Source organism: Dermacentor variabilis, unplaced genomic scaffold (genome assembly GCF_050947875.1).
Source record: "Dermacentor variabilis isolate Ectoservices unplaced genomic scaffold, ASM5094787v1 scaffold_16, whole genome shotgun sequence".
Taxonomy (NCBI): domain Eukaryota; kingdom Metazoa; phylum Arthropoda; class Arachnida; order Ixodida; family Ixodidae; genus Dermacentor; species Dermacentor variabilis.
Genome location: NW_027460324.1, coordinates 7,705,537 through 7,723,165, shown reverse-complemented (window position 1 = coordinate 7,723,165; position 17,629 = coordinate 7,705,537). Strand labels below are relative to the sequence as shown.

The window sequence follows — 17,629 nt, the reverse complement described above, 5'->3', positions numbered from 1 at the left end:
AGGTTTTACTGTACTCCAATAGGATAAGCACAGCCAGAGATAAAGTCACTGAAAACTGATACCATCACAAATGCTGTTTGGAGAAAACGAGGAAAAAGATTTTGTGATATTGTGATTTTGTGATATTGTGATTTTGTGATAAACAACAGCAATGCTGTTGATGCAGACGGCATTCAAATCAGGCCTATAAAATTTGTAATCAATGTCATCGCAGTTCATCTCGCATTTGTGTTTAACCTTGTTATGGAATCGGGACATTTTCCAACAAATATGAAGAAAGCAAGGTTTTCGGTTATTTTCAAAGGTGGGAACCGAAATGACCTGGGGAATTATAGGCCTATTTCCATTTTATCCGCTTTTTCTAAGGGCTTAGAAAAACTGATTTCTGCACGCATTAAAATTCCTTTGCGAAGAATGACATTCTTTCTGAATGTCAACACGGATTCCGCTCGGGCAGGTCAACTGAAACAGCTTTGTTACGCCAAAAAGAACTAATAATTAATAATATTGATGCGGGAAAACTATTGTTGGGTATATTTATTGATTATAGCAAGGCATTTGATCGTTTAAGTCATCAAATTTTAATAAGTAAACTAGAAGGATATGGTATCCGTGGCGTGGCAAATCAGTTCTTTCAATCTTATGTCTGGGCGGACGCAGTGCGTTGCTATCAAAAAATACTGCTCTTCATATAGGGAAATTAAATCAGGTGTGCCCCAGGGTAGCGTTTTAGGCCCGATTTCGTTTAATATCTATGTTAACGATATTGCTGAAATAGTAAGTGACACATCCATTGTACTATACGCTGACGATACGAGCCTATTTGTCTCTGACAATGATCTTGATGATCTGTTACAAAGATCTCGCAGTATCCTTTCTAAATTGTCGAGTTGGTCTCGTGATAACGCTCTAACAGTTAATAGCTCCAAATCAAAGGCCATATTGTTCAAGACAAGAGGCAGGCAGTCTTATTTAAATGAAGAATTATTGTTGGATGGCGCGCCCATTGAGATTGTAACCAAATACAAAGTATTGGGCGTGACGCTGTCAGAAGATATGAACTGGACATATCACATTGAACAAATTATGAAATCGTTGTCATCTGCCGCAGGTGCATTGTCCCGTTGCTGTCATTTTTTCCCAGAGAAATTAAAGTTGTACATATATTATGCCTTGTTTCAATCACATCTGAATTATTGTGCGCTTGTGTGGGCTACCACCACGAAACGTAATCTTCATGCACTTCTTCAACTTCAAAAACGAGCACTTCGACATGTAGCGAATGTACCTTATTTCCATTCTATTGCGCAACTTTTTGAAAGTTATAACATAATACAAGCAACTAACATTTACGAATACAGGCTACTGCATTCTTTTTGCTTCGGCTCCGAAAAGTTTCAAATATTTTTAAAAAATACGTCACGACTTGAATATTACAAAAGTGATGCGCCTACCTGCAGCAAAGACAGGTAGTTAGTACCGTACAGGCGTACAAATTACCTCATGCAGTCGCTAAAGGCGCGCTCACACTAGCGGGAGACTTCCCGCAGCGGCACAGCGTCAACGTCAATGCTGCGTCGCAGCTCCTCTGAATGTCGCTCACACTGCGTGCGTTTTCTCACTGCGGTTGTCTTGGAATGTAGAGAGAGGAGGCGTTGAGGGAGGACCCTAACGAGCAGAGAGAGAAGGGGATAGTCACATGACACAAGAGAAGACTGGAAGGCGCGCTCTTTTCCCGCGTCGTCGTCTTGATCGTCTGCTAGCTCTCCTCCCGTCGCCCATTTTGTCACGAGGATGGCTGGTTCGAACAATGAACTGTTGGCTACGGTAAACGTACTCATACTTGCTTGTTCGCTGCTTCTGCACCGTCGCCTCAAGTCGCATGTTCATGCTGGCAAAGCAACCGCCGAGTGTCCCGCAGCACGCGCGCAGCCTCCGCCGACGGGGTCACTGAACTGGGACCGACGTCACGGTTCACGGTCGGCCCCCATTGGCTGTTCTCGTCAGCGGCGCGGGAAAAATAGCTACCGGACCCATCGCTCTGCGGGACGGCACAGCAGCCTGTCTGCGGGAGAAAAACCGGTTTGTGCGGGAAGCGGCGCGCGGAAATCGTCCTGCGTTGCGCGTTCTCCCGCCACTGTGAATGCACCTTAAGACACACGCTACCTTCACTGTTAAATAAATTTGGGAAAGAAATTGTTATGACAAATACCTTGACTCGAGAACAGCTTAGGGCATATTTTTGTAAAGAAATTTTTGAAATGTAATCTTTGTAATTATTGTAAATGTAACCCATTGCATTGTATATTGTATTTGTATTTGTACTGCTGCCATGTGAGGGCCTTCAGGCACATTCAAGCTGTATGTCGCAGCTTTTCGCCTGGAGGACCCCCAACAAGTTTGTTGGAAATAAAACATTTGATTGATTGATATGTTCATTTTGATTACGGCAAAGGCTTAACTGATCAAGGATGATACAGGGGTCCAGTCTAGCAAATATAAGTGCTCTACACCAGGCCGGAGCAAAGGGACTCGAAAAGATGTTTGGGCTAATTTACGGCTTTTTAGAAGTTCAACGTTACTGAGTTGCCTCCATATTTGTGCATTTTTGTTGTCTCGGTGTCTGAAAAGTTGATGGCTGTACCAAGTTTAGTGGATTTATAAACAGTTTTCAGAGATGGCTTGCCTCAGCTGACACTCTGCTGTGTGCAGGCAAAGCAGCGTCTGCAGTTGGTGTCTGCCCAGCCGGGCTTCGAGGTCTTGGAGGAGCAAGGCAGTGGGCCACTTCCATGGTGAGGCCTCCCAGCTTTCTGGCCTATTTGCAATTACCTCAACTTGTGGTATTTTAGGGGGGCATGGTGTTTAGTGTTGTCCTAATTATTCTGAGACTAAATTCAATTAAAATACTTACTCAGTCTTTTTAGAACGAGAAGAAAGGGGGTTAACCGGCATTGATGGACCAGTTGCCTTCACCCAGAAAGATCACATACTAGTGACGCCTGCGGCAGGAAGGATGTTTCACATCCGTCACGAAGGTTTGTGAGTGGTGGCGCTGGCTAACACTCGCAAGGTTAGTTCTAGTAGTAACACATAAATACCCAAGAAAGTGGATGAGGAAACCGCGCCATAGTAGCTCAATTGGTTAGAGTATTGCATGTCTAATGCGAAGACATGGGATTCTCCACCTGTGGAAAGTTGTCATCCACTTTCATTGCCATTAATTTGTCATTTCTTTAATTCAACTAGTACAAGTAATTTACCCTATGTTTTCCTTGGTATCTTTGTTTGTTGGCTTCTCAAAATATTAATCTTTTGAGCTGATTTCTAGTGTGCATTATGCTTTTGATAGGTGAAGGTTAAAATTATATGGAGATAATTAATTATTATTTGTTAAACGATGCATGAGAAAAATAAAGGCTGAAAGCTATAATAATGCATGTGTGGACAGCAGGTGGGAAATCCTGCAAGCAGCTTTCAAATCGATCGAAAATTCATAATTCAGCAGCTTGTAAAATCTCAGTATTTACGGCATGGCTACTAACGAACAAAAACAAATGCAAATAAAGAAGATTAGAGCCGAAAGAAGAATCTGCTTGCAGCACATAAAGCTCTATGCATTCAGCTTGATGTAGTGTTGCCAAAAACAGCGTGGTGAGCGAGAAACTTGTTTTGAGAAAACTGATAAAAAACACGACAACTTGATCTTTTTGGAATATCGCGAAGTATTTACATGTGACCAGTTATAAGAGTGAAGCAGACATATGTGACTAAGCTAGTATGCTCCTGGCAGATACCATAGCATGTATGCCCTGGTGTGAAATGTTTGTTTTAAAAAATTATTTAGTGCTCTTTGCTAATTGCCAGCGCTGCACATTTCACACACAGCACGATTTTTAACAAGGAGTAGTTTGCACGTTAGGCTGCCATTCACGTGCGGCATGCTGATGTGGCATCTCCTTAGATTGCAAACGCGCTGACTATGGTGAGACCATAGTCGTGTTCACCTTTGCCCAGTGTCGCACTGCCACCACACATCGAGTGCTTTGCACCAGACAGCGGAGCACTTGTAGAATTGAGGCTTATGACAATGAAGCATCTCTCCACCCAAGCCAGTGCAAGTTGAAAAATGGGATTTTTGTGTGTTAGCCAGCGTTGAAGAAAATTCACGCAGTCTTTCTTGAGCTTCCTTGACTTTATCTAAATCGGCAGGCTGCAGTAGTTTTGCTGGAATGTTGCATGAACACACTGTGTCAAAGCCGCTTCCATCTTCTAAGCCTGTTCCTCAGTCATGGCTGGAGGCTTTGGCAGCATTTGGCATGGTTAGCAAACTATTTTTGACATCTTCTGAAGCTCTACTGCATGCAGTAAAACCTCGTTAATTAGAACTCAGTTAATTCGAAATCCCTGATAATTTGAAGGTTTTCTGCGGTCCCGTGTTTTCCAACGTAAATTTGACCGGATAATTCGAACCGGCGGCCTTGGCTGACCCGGTTAATTCGATGATTTGGGGTGCTATGCGGCAATTACCGATCCCAATTTCACCGCAAACCCGATGAAATGACGGCCATTCGCAGCCGCGAGGCGACGCCACATAACAGTCATGATTATCTGTAGGCGAAGCGCCCAATCCGTCGTACTGCTAGCACACAAATCAGTCCATGGTACTGCCGAAGCGTGCGCCTGCAGAGGAGAAGACGTGCGTCACTGCAACGCAGCGGGAATACCGGCTTTTGTCACATGCTCTCGTCCCCCACTCCGCACGCTCCTCGCAGTCAGTGCGGGTTCCATGCCGCTGCCACTGGCTGCCGTTCGCCCATTCTCCCTCCGCGCCTGCGGCTACGTGTGTGCGTGCAACGCCACTCTGCACCATTCTTTTGTGTGCGGAGATTGGGGGTGTTGCAGCTAGCGTGGTGTTCTTTTGAAGATGGCAAAGTATAAGACTTTAACACTGCAGCAGAAGTTCTGCTTGATCCAAGAAGCGGGTAAGAACACGTGTTCCAAGGCCGAGTTGGCTGAAAGGCACAGCGTGCCCCTCTCGACATTGTCCACAATACTGAAGAACAAGCCGAAAGTACTGGAGGCCTACAGCAAGACACGTTCTTCGAAGCGGTCGCAAGTATGGGCTCCCACGTACCAAGATGTGGAATCGGCTTCGCTGGCTGCAGAAAGCAAACGCAGCCGTCCTTCCTGTCAATGGAACGATACTTCGGTAGAAGGCCGACGACTTGGCTCTACAACTTGGGCACGAAGAGTTCAAGTGTAGCAATGGATGGTTCAGCCGTTTTAAAGAGCCAAGTAACTTAACCGTCGTGGCCAGCTGTGGCAAGAGCGGCAGCGCCAACGAGAGCGTCGTCGACGGAAACACGTTGGCTCCGTTGCTTAGCGAGTATGGTGCAGATGATGTATACAACCTTGACGATGCAGGGTAGGTAGGGTAGCCAACCAGACGTTATTCTGGTTAACCTCCCTGCCTTCTGCTTTTCTCTTACCTCCTCCTTTGATGAGGCAGCCCTTTGTTTACAAGATGCTGCCCACAAAAACGTTCGCAGCGAAGGACACCGCGGTCAAGGGTCGAAAGAAGGGCAAGGAAAGAATTACCGTTCTGTTCGGCGAGAACAAGTGCGGTGAACACAAGCTGCCGCTACTCGTAGTTGGAAAGAGTGGGAAGCCTCGCTGCTTTAAAAATGCATGGCCGCCGCCAAGCGATGAGCTTATCTACCGCCACAACAAGAAAGCCTGGGTCACAGGCCCAACGTTTGAAGATTACGTTCGACAGCTTGACCACAAGTTCGTGGCCACAGGTAGGTATGTACTCTTCGCTGGTGATAATTGCCCGGCGCACGGTGACATCCCACACCTGAAAGCTATCAGGATGGTATTTCTTCCGCCGAACACCACGTCGATCTCGCAGCCAATGAACCAAGGTGCCATTCACCACACAAGAAAGATTTACCGCCACCACCTGCTCAAGCGCATTCTCCTTTGCTACGACAACGGCAGGGAATACTCCATCGGCCTCCTCGGGGCCATATGTCTTATTACGTATGCATGGAAGCAAGTGGAAACCACTTTGATCATGCGGTGTTTTGAACACGGTGGCTTCTCGAAGGAAAGCACCGTCGATGCTGGTGCTGACTATTCATGAGCACTTGAGGAAGAAGGAGCCAAGTATTGCAGCCGCATCAATGCACTCTGCGCAGAGAATAGCGAATCCGGTGCAGTCAGCTTCGCTGAGTACTGAACTTTGAAAATGATCAACAAACGGGCTACTCAGACTTGGAGAGGGAAGTTACCGCTGATGCGACCATGTGCGATGACAGCAACAATGACGCTAACGAACCCTCCGGAACACCCGCTCTTGGGGAAGTTATCGGATCGCTGAACGTTATCCGCAGTTTTGTTGAGTGCCACAGTGGAAATTCTCTAATGCTGCACATAGTTGGCCAACTAGAAAATATGACCTTTGGAGCCTCGAACTACATGACGCGGCAACTGGCATCTCGGATTACTTTAAAATCCGAAGATTGCCGAATAAAGGTAGCGCATTCCTGCAGGGAAATTTTTTGCCTGGGTTGCATTTTTTTGTGTGATCTGTTAATTCGCAAACCTGCTTAATTTGAAGATTTTTTGTGGTCCTGATGACTTCGAATTAACGAGGTTTTACTGTACTTCCAAAAATGGAACACCTTTTGTTTCTGCTGCTTTGGTTCTTGCTGAATTTATGCGTTGTAGCAAACGGAATTTAACATTCTTTTGTGCCAAGTTTTGCACGCCCGAGCATACTGTTACAAGGAGAAAATATATGTATTACAATATATACATCTACAAGGTTGTAGCTCAGTAGTCAGGGTAACACCATCTATGGATCGTCGAGACACTTCAACCTCCTCTTCACCTCGCAACGTGAAAATCTGCCAATGGCGTGGCGTGTTTAGTCAGATGCCTCATTGCAGATACGCCCGTGTACTGTGCATTGGATGCACATTAACAAACCCCAGATGGTCAAATTTAACCTGGAGTCGCCCACTACTGTATTTCATGATGACATTGTCACAAAGGTGACGGCGAGCCGGTTGGCACGCAGACAGGCAGAATGGGACACTACGGCGGCAGTTCATTGGGCAAACTCGTGCCCGAGAGCAAGCGAACGAACTTGGCGACGGCGAAAACGGCAAGTGCGTGCGGCATCGGTCAGGCTCGGCCAGCGCAAGGGGCGGTCCTGTATTTGTGTGTTGCGTCGCGGAATATTCGAGACGTGTCCACGATCGAAATGCGTTCAACGCCGCCGCACACGTCACTGTGCGTAGACAAAAAAGTGATAATACACATGAATGGTGAGGTAGAAATAAACGCACGTGGCAATGTGGTTTTGGCTCGCAAAGCCCCATAATTAAATTTAGAATGGTATGGCAGCTAAACTATTAATCCAAGATGGGTGAAAATTTCCATGATCATGCATCGGTCGCTGTAGAATCCAAAAATGACGTTTTCAAATATTTTCCCATGGTTTATCGACTCGTGTCCCCCTTCGATACATTGTATGTACCCCTTTATACATATGGTAAACCCTTAATATATAATAATGCTGCTTTAGTATAATTATTGCTTTGTTCGTCATTTCTCCCAAGTTCTGACCCAAATGCATACATTTCAAATCGGATTACTCGAGGCACTCCGATAAACTTCTCCACTTGGAGCAAACTGGCAAGGGGAATGTGCGCGCTCACAGCGGCGCCTTTCGTGCCGACGCTCTCGGTTGCCAGCTACGCGTGCCACCTGTGCGCACCCTTTTCCTCCGTGCCGAGCCCTGGGTGTGACTGGTGGGGAGCGCACTTGCAGCGGTGCTCGTGGCCTGTCCTTCTCACTGCCAGCACCTTCCCTCACCCTTCGGATTGTTATTTTTGATTGTGCCAATCGTGCGCAGCACGTCGATAGTCGCAATTGCTGGATCTACGATCACTGGGACAGAGAGCAACTGTCATTGCGCTGGCGCAAGTGAAAACAAACCGAGGAAACAAAACGCGCGGCCAACAGAGTGCGGGCACACGTGCATGCGTTTCCACGGAAACGGCGGCAGTGCAACCGGACGACTTTGCTCCACCAACAGGAAGACGCAGATGAGCCCTGGACCTCTTCACCTGCCCTCTATCGCTGGCTCGAGTGGCAAGGTAAAAGAATGTAGGTTTATTTGGGGGGCCTATTTGCACCAAGTGAGGGGTCTTTTTCCTCCGTAATGCACTGGTGTGTCGTTGGTGGCGGCCGGCGGTGCTGCCTTGGCACTGTGGCTGTGGTGGCTGCTGCATTGTGGAAGTAGTCCACAACGTAACCGACAAATGTTACACTGCACCGCCTTCTGCATGCCCAAAGTCACCTGCACCAAGGCCCTATTGGTTCCCTCTCGCAGCTTGTGCAAAGGAGCCAATCGCGACCAAGAAATTATATCATAATTTATTTTCCCTTCAGTACCCCTATGGGGCATTACATAAGGGAGGGCGGTGTTCTCTTCTTGTTTTGCGCTGCCATACTCACATTGAATTTGTGTTCAGCTTGAAAATGTCTCGGAGATACTGGTGCAGGCACACGTTGATATTGAGACCACCTTGTGCTTTCTTGCAGCACTCCTGCGCTGATCCCAGGCTCGCGGCAAGCCCTCAGGTGAGCATGGAAAATGCGATGAATGGTTTGTTCGCGTGTTGACAAAGACCTGTGATATGGCTCAAGTGCATGTCAAATTATCTTTCATGTATAGAAGTGTAACAGAATGTCAAGGATGATAGCTGTGTAATGGAAGCTAAATGCAGTAGAGCCTCATTCACACATTTTTCAAGGGATTGCAGAAAAAAACAGGACACAACAGCCAGAAATATGCAACAATGAGGAATGCCCCAAATTGCCACAGCAACGTCGGAAACAGCTCTAAATGGCTGCCACTACAGTTATTAGAAGTATTGGTGCTTGTTCTGTGAACGGAGACGGCGCATGCACGCATGTATAATTAAAGGACACATACTTTTATGTTCCGTGAGAAAGGCCCCTTTCACTCTTGATATGCCTCGCTGCATAACATGGCTGTATGCGGCAAAACTGACTTCAGAAAACCGGCAAAAAAAAAAAAAACACACGCACACAACTTTGCAGAGACGTGCTTATAGCGGCTGACCATTGCATACTCCCAGCGTTTTGAAGCAGGTCCATGGACAAGGCTTAACTGCAAGTATGCATTTATCACCTTTGTAGTAATGTTCTGAGAGTTAGGTAATTTGCCTCTGCACCGTTGAACTTGCATGACTGCTGCGTTTGAGCGCAACGCAAGATGTGGGAACATTACACAATGGCGCATCAAGTGGGAACATAATACACAGCTGGCAATGGGCTTTAAGTCCTACTGCGAATATACGATGTAGCAGCCAGGGAAACCCAACAGCAAGGAACATATCAATGGGGTTCCACTGTACTTGGGTTACCTCGTGCAGCTTCATTCACGGTGCAGCCGACAGAATTCTTAGCTTACCCAAGTGAGCGCTGGCTTCTGTGTACGGCAGGGCCTTATTGAAGGAAAGATTTTGCAAGACAGTCGATGTGAAATGCTTACTTGCAGAGGGCATGCAGAGACGACTGTCGTCTCCTAGGGTGTTCCTTATTCTCAATGCAATCCTGCCTCTATTAACACAGCATACACTGGCAATAAGCATGCGTCGTGCTTATGTGTAGCAACCAAGCTTGCCTAAACATGAGCATCCGAAGCACAGGTATTTTCTACTTAAAAGTCTGAACCTATTTTGTAGAAAGCTGTTATGAACACTATCCGCTGTGTAGTATGCGCAGCTGTGTGAGGTTGCTACTAGTTTGCATTGCGCTAATAGGCGGCTTGCATCGGGAAGAAGAGACAGGCTACGCAGATTATGCTCCCGTCTACATGCTTTTTGCGAACATGCGGTTAACATTGGACCATCACATAGTTGCTATTTGTCCATGTTTAAAATAAGTTCAGCTGCATTTGTAAATTGCTCTTCTGCAATACGAAACAGGGCCACTTTCACGTTGAGTAGACTTGGTAAGCCAGAAAAGGCGTATAAACGAGATGGGTGGTAATGCCAACTTGACCTACCAGCTTGCCATGAATTTTTCTGCTTGGGCCTCGTTAAGCTTTTATTGGCACAGGTGGGCTACATTGTCTTTTATATGTGCCAGAGACTGAACTTGATAACCTGTGGTGCTTTTTACTGCACCACAGCTGCCTACATGAAAAAATACCTTCAAATCCATGACATCACACTGATGTACCAGCAATGAAATTTAGGTATGAAATTCATTTTTGAAGTTTGGTCTTTGTCTTATCTAGTAATTTAGCTCATACCACCAAATTTAGGGAATATAGTTTTGAAGGAACATTTTATTGGCTTCAACTGGTTTAGTGTTTTGTAATGACTTACCAATGTGGCTGGCAACAACCACAGAAACGCTTCTTGATCTCATCATTAAAAATGTTGAGTTGCGCTGTGCGCAGTCTGATGTCTAACTACTGCCTCAGCGAATATCTCCCAACATTTATTTCTGTAAATGAACCTTGTAGAGTTATTGATCACTCTACACCAGTAGCATACCTTTCTTATAGATCAATTAACTCTTTCACATTAACCACTTTTCATGAATCTATCGCACATGTAAGCTGGGATGATGCTCTGAGTGAACATAATCCAGAAGTTGCCTACGACAGGTTCTTAAAACTGCTTACATCTACAATTCATGCTTTCCACAAAAAACATTTGAACGACCAAACAATGTTCGTAAGCCATGGATAACAACTGACTTCTTGCATTAAAAAAAAAAAAAAGAGAACAGAAAACTTTTTTTTATTCACATACCTTCATTAATTCAAACTAGATGTCCTGGTGCACTGGTTGCTTTAAAAAAACTTGGAAATCACATCATTAAATAACTTTCTGTTGCTAAAAACAGATGCTATTCTAAACACTTGATTTCATTGAGGCAATACACTGGGGACATGTGGTTCAAACTAAATGCAATATTTGGCAGAAGTACTGAACAACATGAAGATTTCTGGAGCATTACTAGCAAATGCGTTGAACCATTCGTTTTGTCACGTGGTAGTGACGGTGAAGAAAGCAGCAATACGGTGGAATACAAAACTAGCTTTTATTGGGCGAACCTGTGCCCACAAAAACAGGCTACACTTATAACACAACGATAGCGGCGAACACGGTCGGCGATCGTCGGAAATCTGATCAGCGGGTCAAGCGCGTCGGCTTTTATAGAGCAGTCGTCGAATGTTCCAGACTAATCGTTCGGACCCGCGTGCCTTCCGCAAAGTTCTACACCATTCGCGTGAGTTGATGAAATCAGATAACATAAGGTTCAGCGACAACAGACAACGGATAGAAGCATCAATAACTTTCCAGAAACTTCAGATACATGCAGGCGCGTCTCACGCTGTGCGATTACATTTGTTAGGCGGCGAAACGTGGTTGCCCGATAAAAATAAGTATATGTGTCAGTTTCTAATCTCCCATTATTTTTCGAAGGCGACAGCCTGTCTTACATGCAGCTGTGCTATGAGCATATACAGTGAATAGAGGGAAAATCAGACATCCACCCATTCGTAGCAATTGCTACAAAGGAAACCCGTACGGGTTCCTCGAAAGAAAAGCCTTATAGTTGGAAGAAAAATTCGTCTTGGTCCGGGACTCGAACCCGGGACCACTGCCTTTCCGGGGCAGCTGCTCTACCATCTGAGCTAACCAGGCAGCTAGCAGATGGCAGGGCGAAGTCGAATTTGTCGACAACACAGAGCAAAGGCAAGAGTTTGACGTAGTAGTTCTGCAGAAACCCGCAAGGTGGAGAGAAGTAATGAATAAAGGGAAAATCGGACATCCACTTTTGCCTTTATTCATTACTTCTCTCCACCTTGCAGGTTTCCGCAGAACTACTACGTCGAGCATATACAGTGTTTCAGCAACCAGTATCTGAATAGGAAGTTATTACAACCTACACACAACCTACACATCCGGACAGACCGCCATTGGAATCTGAACCTGACAACATTTTATGCTAGAATGTTATCTAGTGAGGCGCGTCTAGCAGTGCCATTGGAGGAATTAGCGGGCAGCGAATGGGATATAATAGGGCCCAGTGAGGCTAGGAGGACAGAAGCATATACAGTGCTAAAAAGCGGGCACCTCCTGTGCTGCCGGGGCTTAGCGGAGAGATGAGAACTAGGAGCCGGATTCCTGATTAATAAGGATATAGCTGGTAACATACAGGAATTCTATAGCATTAACGAGAGGGTGGCAGGCCTTGTTGTGAAACTTAATAAGAGGTACAAATTGAAGGTTGTACAGGTCTGCGCCCCTACATCCAGTCATGATGACCAGGAAGTCGAAAGCTTCTATGAAGACGTGGAATCGGCAATGGGTAGAGTGAAAACAAAATACACTATACTGATGGGCGACTTCAATGCCAAGGTAGGCAAGAAGCAGGCTGGAGACAAGGTGTGTTGCGACACCACATACCCGAGCACACGAGGGTTGGACCCTCCCGCGTGTAGCCGTGCGCGGCTTAGCAGTGTCCGGGGAAAAGGGGATCCTGGGGGTTGAGCTGATGCTGGGTGTTTGGACCTCTAAGGCCCCCCGGCGGAGGCAACACAACCCCGCACCGCACGATGAAAAATTGGAGGACGCTTAAGCTTCGCCTTCAAGAGTGGAACGCGACAGCGTTCCCGTCGACCCGCCAAGGGGTGTAAGACAACGGGCTACCGCACAACGACTACGCGCCCCACATCGGACGCGGTGAGCGTCGAGCAACGCAGCGTTCCGCGCGACAACGAAATGTGCGCCTGAGCAAGCGACGCACGCCTGAGCCTTAGAAACACCTCGTTTCTAAGGCAACACCGCGTTCACTAGAGGCGCTTTTGTACCGCTTTGAAGCATCGAACTCTTGGCTCAGTGGTAACGTCTCAGTCTCACACTCCGGAGACCCTGGTTCGATTCCCACCCAGCCCATCTTGGAAGTTGCTTTTTATTTATGAAGTGCCTGCCGTGATTTATCGCTCACGGCCAACGCCGCGGACGCCGACACCAACACCGACGCAGACGACACCGGCTTTTCTGCGACACGAGCTCCTTAACGCTATCGCGTTAATACCTCATGCGGCGTTGTCTCAGACGATGATTTGCTGGAGCTCACTGAGGCTGAGCTCTTGGAGGGCTTCAGCGAACAGAATGTTATAAATGTCAAAAGAATTAAGATGAGGCGAGATGGAAAAGAAATCCAAACAAAACACCTGATACTCACTTTCGGTTCAAGTGTCCTCCCCGAGTCCATCGAGGCCGGTTATATCAAACTTCGTGTTAGGCCATACGTGCCCAATCCTCTTAGATGCTTTAAGTGCCAAAGGTTCGGCCACAGTTCACGGAACTGTCGAAGCCGGCTGACATGTGCCAAGTGCAGTGACAAAGAACATTCCTCCGAAACGTGCCAGAACACTCTACATTGTGTCAACTGTGAGGGCGAGCATACTCGCGGTCCTGCCCGTCCTGGAAAGGAGAAAAAGAGATTGTCACAATCAAAGTCAAAGAAAACGTATCTTTCAAAGAGGCACGTAGGCGGGTGTCATTCCTGTCTAAGAGCAGCTTTGCCGATGTGGCGCGTAAGGGGGCAGCGTCACAACGGCCTCCGGCGGCTGTCCGACCCATAGGCAGTGAGTTGGCAGTTACGCCATCTGCCCCTGCGGTGGCTGCAGCTAGCGCTGCTCCGTCAACACAGCAGAGGGGACCATCGACCCCGAAGGTGGGCGCAGCCGAGGCTGCCCCAAGCTCCGAGGCCTCTTCCAGCGCTGGCAACGGCCAGCGCAGCCAAATCCCTCAGGGAGCCCCATCGACCTCCGGGCTGGTGGGCACAGGGGTCTTGCCTTCCGGGGCAGGACTCTCTCGGAAAAGCTCGCGCTCCCAAGAGCGCTTGTCCGGCGTCTCTCAGGAGGCAATGGACACTACACCTGTCGTCAAGGCATACCAAACGCCTAAGGAGTGCCGAGACTCGCTCGAACGCTCGAGAAAGAGCAGAACCCCCGTTACAGGGCCTCGAAAGAGCTCTGTAACCTAAGGCATCACTTCCGCTTCCGTAAACACAGCACCAGTTTTCTTTAAATATGGATACACAAATTATTCAATGGAACATCAGAGGTCTCCTTAAAAACCTTGATGATTTGCAAGAACTCATCCACAAACATAATCCGAAAGTGCTGTGTTTACAGGAAACACACTTAAAATCCAAACACACAAACTTTCTCCGTACGTATGTTACGTTTCGCAAAGATCGCGATGATGCCGTCGCATCATCGGGTGGTGTTGCGATTCTGACTCATAAAACTATAGCCTGTCAACCTTTACAGCTACGAACGCCCCTTGAAGCAGTGGCGGTTCGAGCTGTCCTACTAAACAAACTCATCACCTTTTGCTCGCTTTACATACCTCCGCATTACCATCTAAACAAACATGAATTTCAGTCCTTGATAGATCAATTGCCAGAACCTTATGTTGTTCTTGGCGATTTCAATGCGCACAGCTCCCTGTGGGGCGACTCTCGTACTGATGCGCGAGGTCGCCTCGTTGAACAATTCCTTTTTTCATCCGGTGCGTGTCTGCTGAATAAGAAGGAAGCCACTTATTACTGTCTCGCAAACCGAACATTTTCTTCAATTGATCTTAGTATAGTTTCCCCGTCAATACTGCCCGAAATTGAATGGGAAGTTAACGACAATCCTTACGGAAGCGACCACTTCCCCATACTCATAAGAACATCTAAAGAAAACGAATATCCTCCACAAGCTCCTAGGTGGAAGATAGACACAGCTGATTGGGAGAGATTCCGAAACTTATCTAGTAGTATATCATGGGATGAGATGCCCTCGTTAGAAATTGATGCTGCTGTGCAGTATTTCACAGCCGTCATAATAGATGCCGCATCTAAATGCATACGTGAAATAAGTGTCTCGGCATGCAAACGGCATGTCCCGTGGTGGAACGATGAATGCAGAATCGCTCGTAGGAATCGGAACAAAGCGTGGGGGTTGCTACGCCCCTCCCCCACTGCGGAGAATCTTATCAATTTTAAAAAAGTAAAATCCCAAGGCAGGTGAACCCGCCGACTGGCCGGAAGAGAGAGTTGGCAGAAGTTTTTATCCGGTATCAACTCCTATACAGATGAGGCTAAAGCCTGGAACAGGGTTAATAGAATTAGAGGGCGACAAACATATTCACTTCCTCTAGTAAATACACAGGGCGATACACTGCAAGATCAGGCAGGCTCACTTGGGGAGCACTTTGAGCGCGTGTCCAGCTCAATCAACTATTCCCAATCCTTTCTTAAACTTAAAGAAGTAGAAGAACGTAAGCCAATCTTACGAAAATCCAGACAGAATGAACCGTATAACCAGCCTTTCTGTATTGCCGAGTTGAGAGCTGCATTGAACACATGCAAAAGCACTGCACCGGGACCTGACCGAGTCATGTATGACATGATCAGAAACTTACATACTGACACACAACTTACACTTCTCACACTTTTCAACACTATTTGGGCTGCGGGATACCTCCCATCCACATGGAAAGAAGCAATTGTGGTTCCTGTTCTAAAGCAGGGTAAAGACCCTTCCTTAGCGGCAAGTTACCGCCCGATAGCTCTTACAAATTGTCTTTGTAAGCTTTTTGAAAAAATGGTTAACTGCAGACTTGTACATTTCCTTGAACTCAACAATATTCTCGATCCCTTCCAGTGTGGCTTTAGACAAGGGCGGTCCACAACCGATCACCTTGTGCGCACTGAGGGAAACATTCGCGACGCCTTTCTACATAAACAATATTTCCTATCCGTATTCCTCGATATGGAGAAGGCGTACGACACCACGTGGCGCTACGGAATCTTGAGAGACTTGTCGGGAATTGGCATCCGTGGCAATATGCTCGTCCTAATAGAAAGCTATTTGTCAAATCGTACCTTCCGAGTAAAAGTTGGTAATGCACTGTCACGTCCTTTTACGCAGGAAACTGGTGTACCCCAGGGAGGCGTGCTGAGTTGCACTCTCTTTATCGTTTAGATGAACACACTACGTGCTTCACTGCCACCGGCCATCTTTTATTCCGTATACGTAGACGATATACAAATAGGCTTCAAATCCTGCAACCTCACAGTGTGCGAGAGACAGGTACAGCAGGGCTTGAACAAGGTTTCCAAGTGGGCAGACGAAAACGGATTCAAAATCAACCCTCACAAAAGTTCCTGTGTTCCTTTTACTAGAAAGAGAGGCCTGGTTCCAGATCCTTGTGTTCAAGTCTGTGGATATCAAATACCTATCAACAAAGAACACAAATTTCTAGGTATTATACTAGACTCCAAGCTTACTTTTATACAGCACATTAAATATCTTAAAGAAAAATGTCTCAGGACAATGAACCTACTTAAAATTCTATCCCACTCAACATGGGGTAGCGACAGGAAGTGTTTGATGAATGTTTATAAGAGCCTAATTCGATCACGATTGGACTATGGCGCCGTCGTATATAACTCAGCCGCTCCGAGCGCACTAAAGATCCTAGATCCTGTCCACCATCTAGGTATCCGCTTAGCCACTGGCGCTTTCAGAACTAGCCCGATTGAAAGCTTATACGCGGAATCAAATGAATGGTCCCTCCATCTACAAAGAACTTACATCAGCCTTACATATTTCCTGAAAATACATTCCAATCATCAACGTCCATGTTTTCACACTGTTAACGATATGACATGTACTACACTTTTCTTCAACCGTCCCTCTGTAAGACGGCCTTTCTCGCTTCGTGTGAGGGAGCTTAGTGATCAAATGTGTGTCCCACTCCTCGAGCTTCGCCTAATGCATCCAACCAAGGTGTTACCACCTTGGGAGTGGCAGCTGATTGAATGTGACATATCCTTTTTAGAAGTAACAAAACACGCACCAGAGATAGAAATCCGAATGCATTTTCTTGAACTCCAGCACAAGCACTCTTGCGCAGAGTTCTACACAGACGCTTCGAAGTCAAATGCCGGGGTGTCTTATGCTGCCTTCGGCCCGTCCTTCTCAGAATCTGGTGTACTGCATCCGGAAACAAGTATCTTTACGGCCGAGGTCTACGCAGTACTGTCTTCTGTAAATCACATAGGAAAATCGAAACTTCAAAAATCAGCGATATATACAGACTCCCTAAGCGTCGTGAAGGCCTTGATGTCACCCTATAGACACAAAAATCCAGTACTTAATGAACTATATTCCGCCTTGTGTAAAGCGTACATATCTAACCAGCATATCATTATATGCTGGGTGCCTGGCCATAGGAGCATTGAGGGCAACGTTCTGGCGGACGAGATGGCCACGTCTATAGCATCGCAAGCCGTTAACCCTACCGCTGAGGTGCCTGTCACAGATCTGAGGCCTTTCTTGCGAAGGCGGCTGCGGGCCCACTTGCAACGCATGTGGGACGCGGAAAAATATAATAAGCTCCACCTAATAAAGCCACAGTTAGGACTCTGGCCCTCTACAACAAAATCGCGCCGATGTCCTATTTTGTCGTTTAAGAATAGGACACACATATGGCACCCA

At 46.7% G+C, this 17,629-nt stretch overlaps 1 protein-coding gene across 3 annotated transcripts in view; it reads left to right on the top strand.

Annotated features, from left to right (window-relative positions):
• The window catches only part of LOC142568069 (uncharacterized), a 368,896-nt gene that overhangs the window by 122,442 nt on the left and 228,825 nt on the right, over positions 1-17,629 (top strand). For all 3 annotated transcript variants that reach the window (XM_075678155.1, XM_075678154.1, XM_075678153.1), the window contains exons 7-8: positions 2,713-2,792; positions 8,617-8,655. In XM_075678155.1, coding sequence (XP_075534270.1) covers positions 2,713-2,792; positions 8,617-8,655 — 119 coding nt within the window. The remainder of the gene's footprint in view (positions 1-2,712; positions 2,793-8,616; positions 8,656-17,629) is intronic.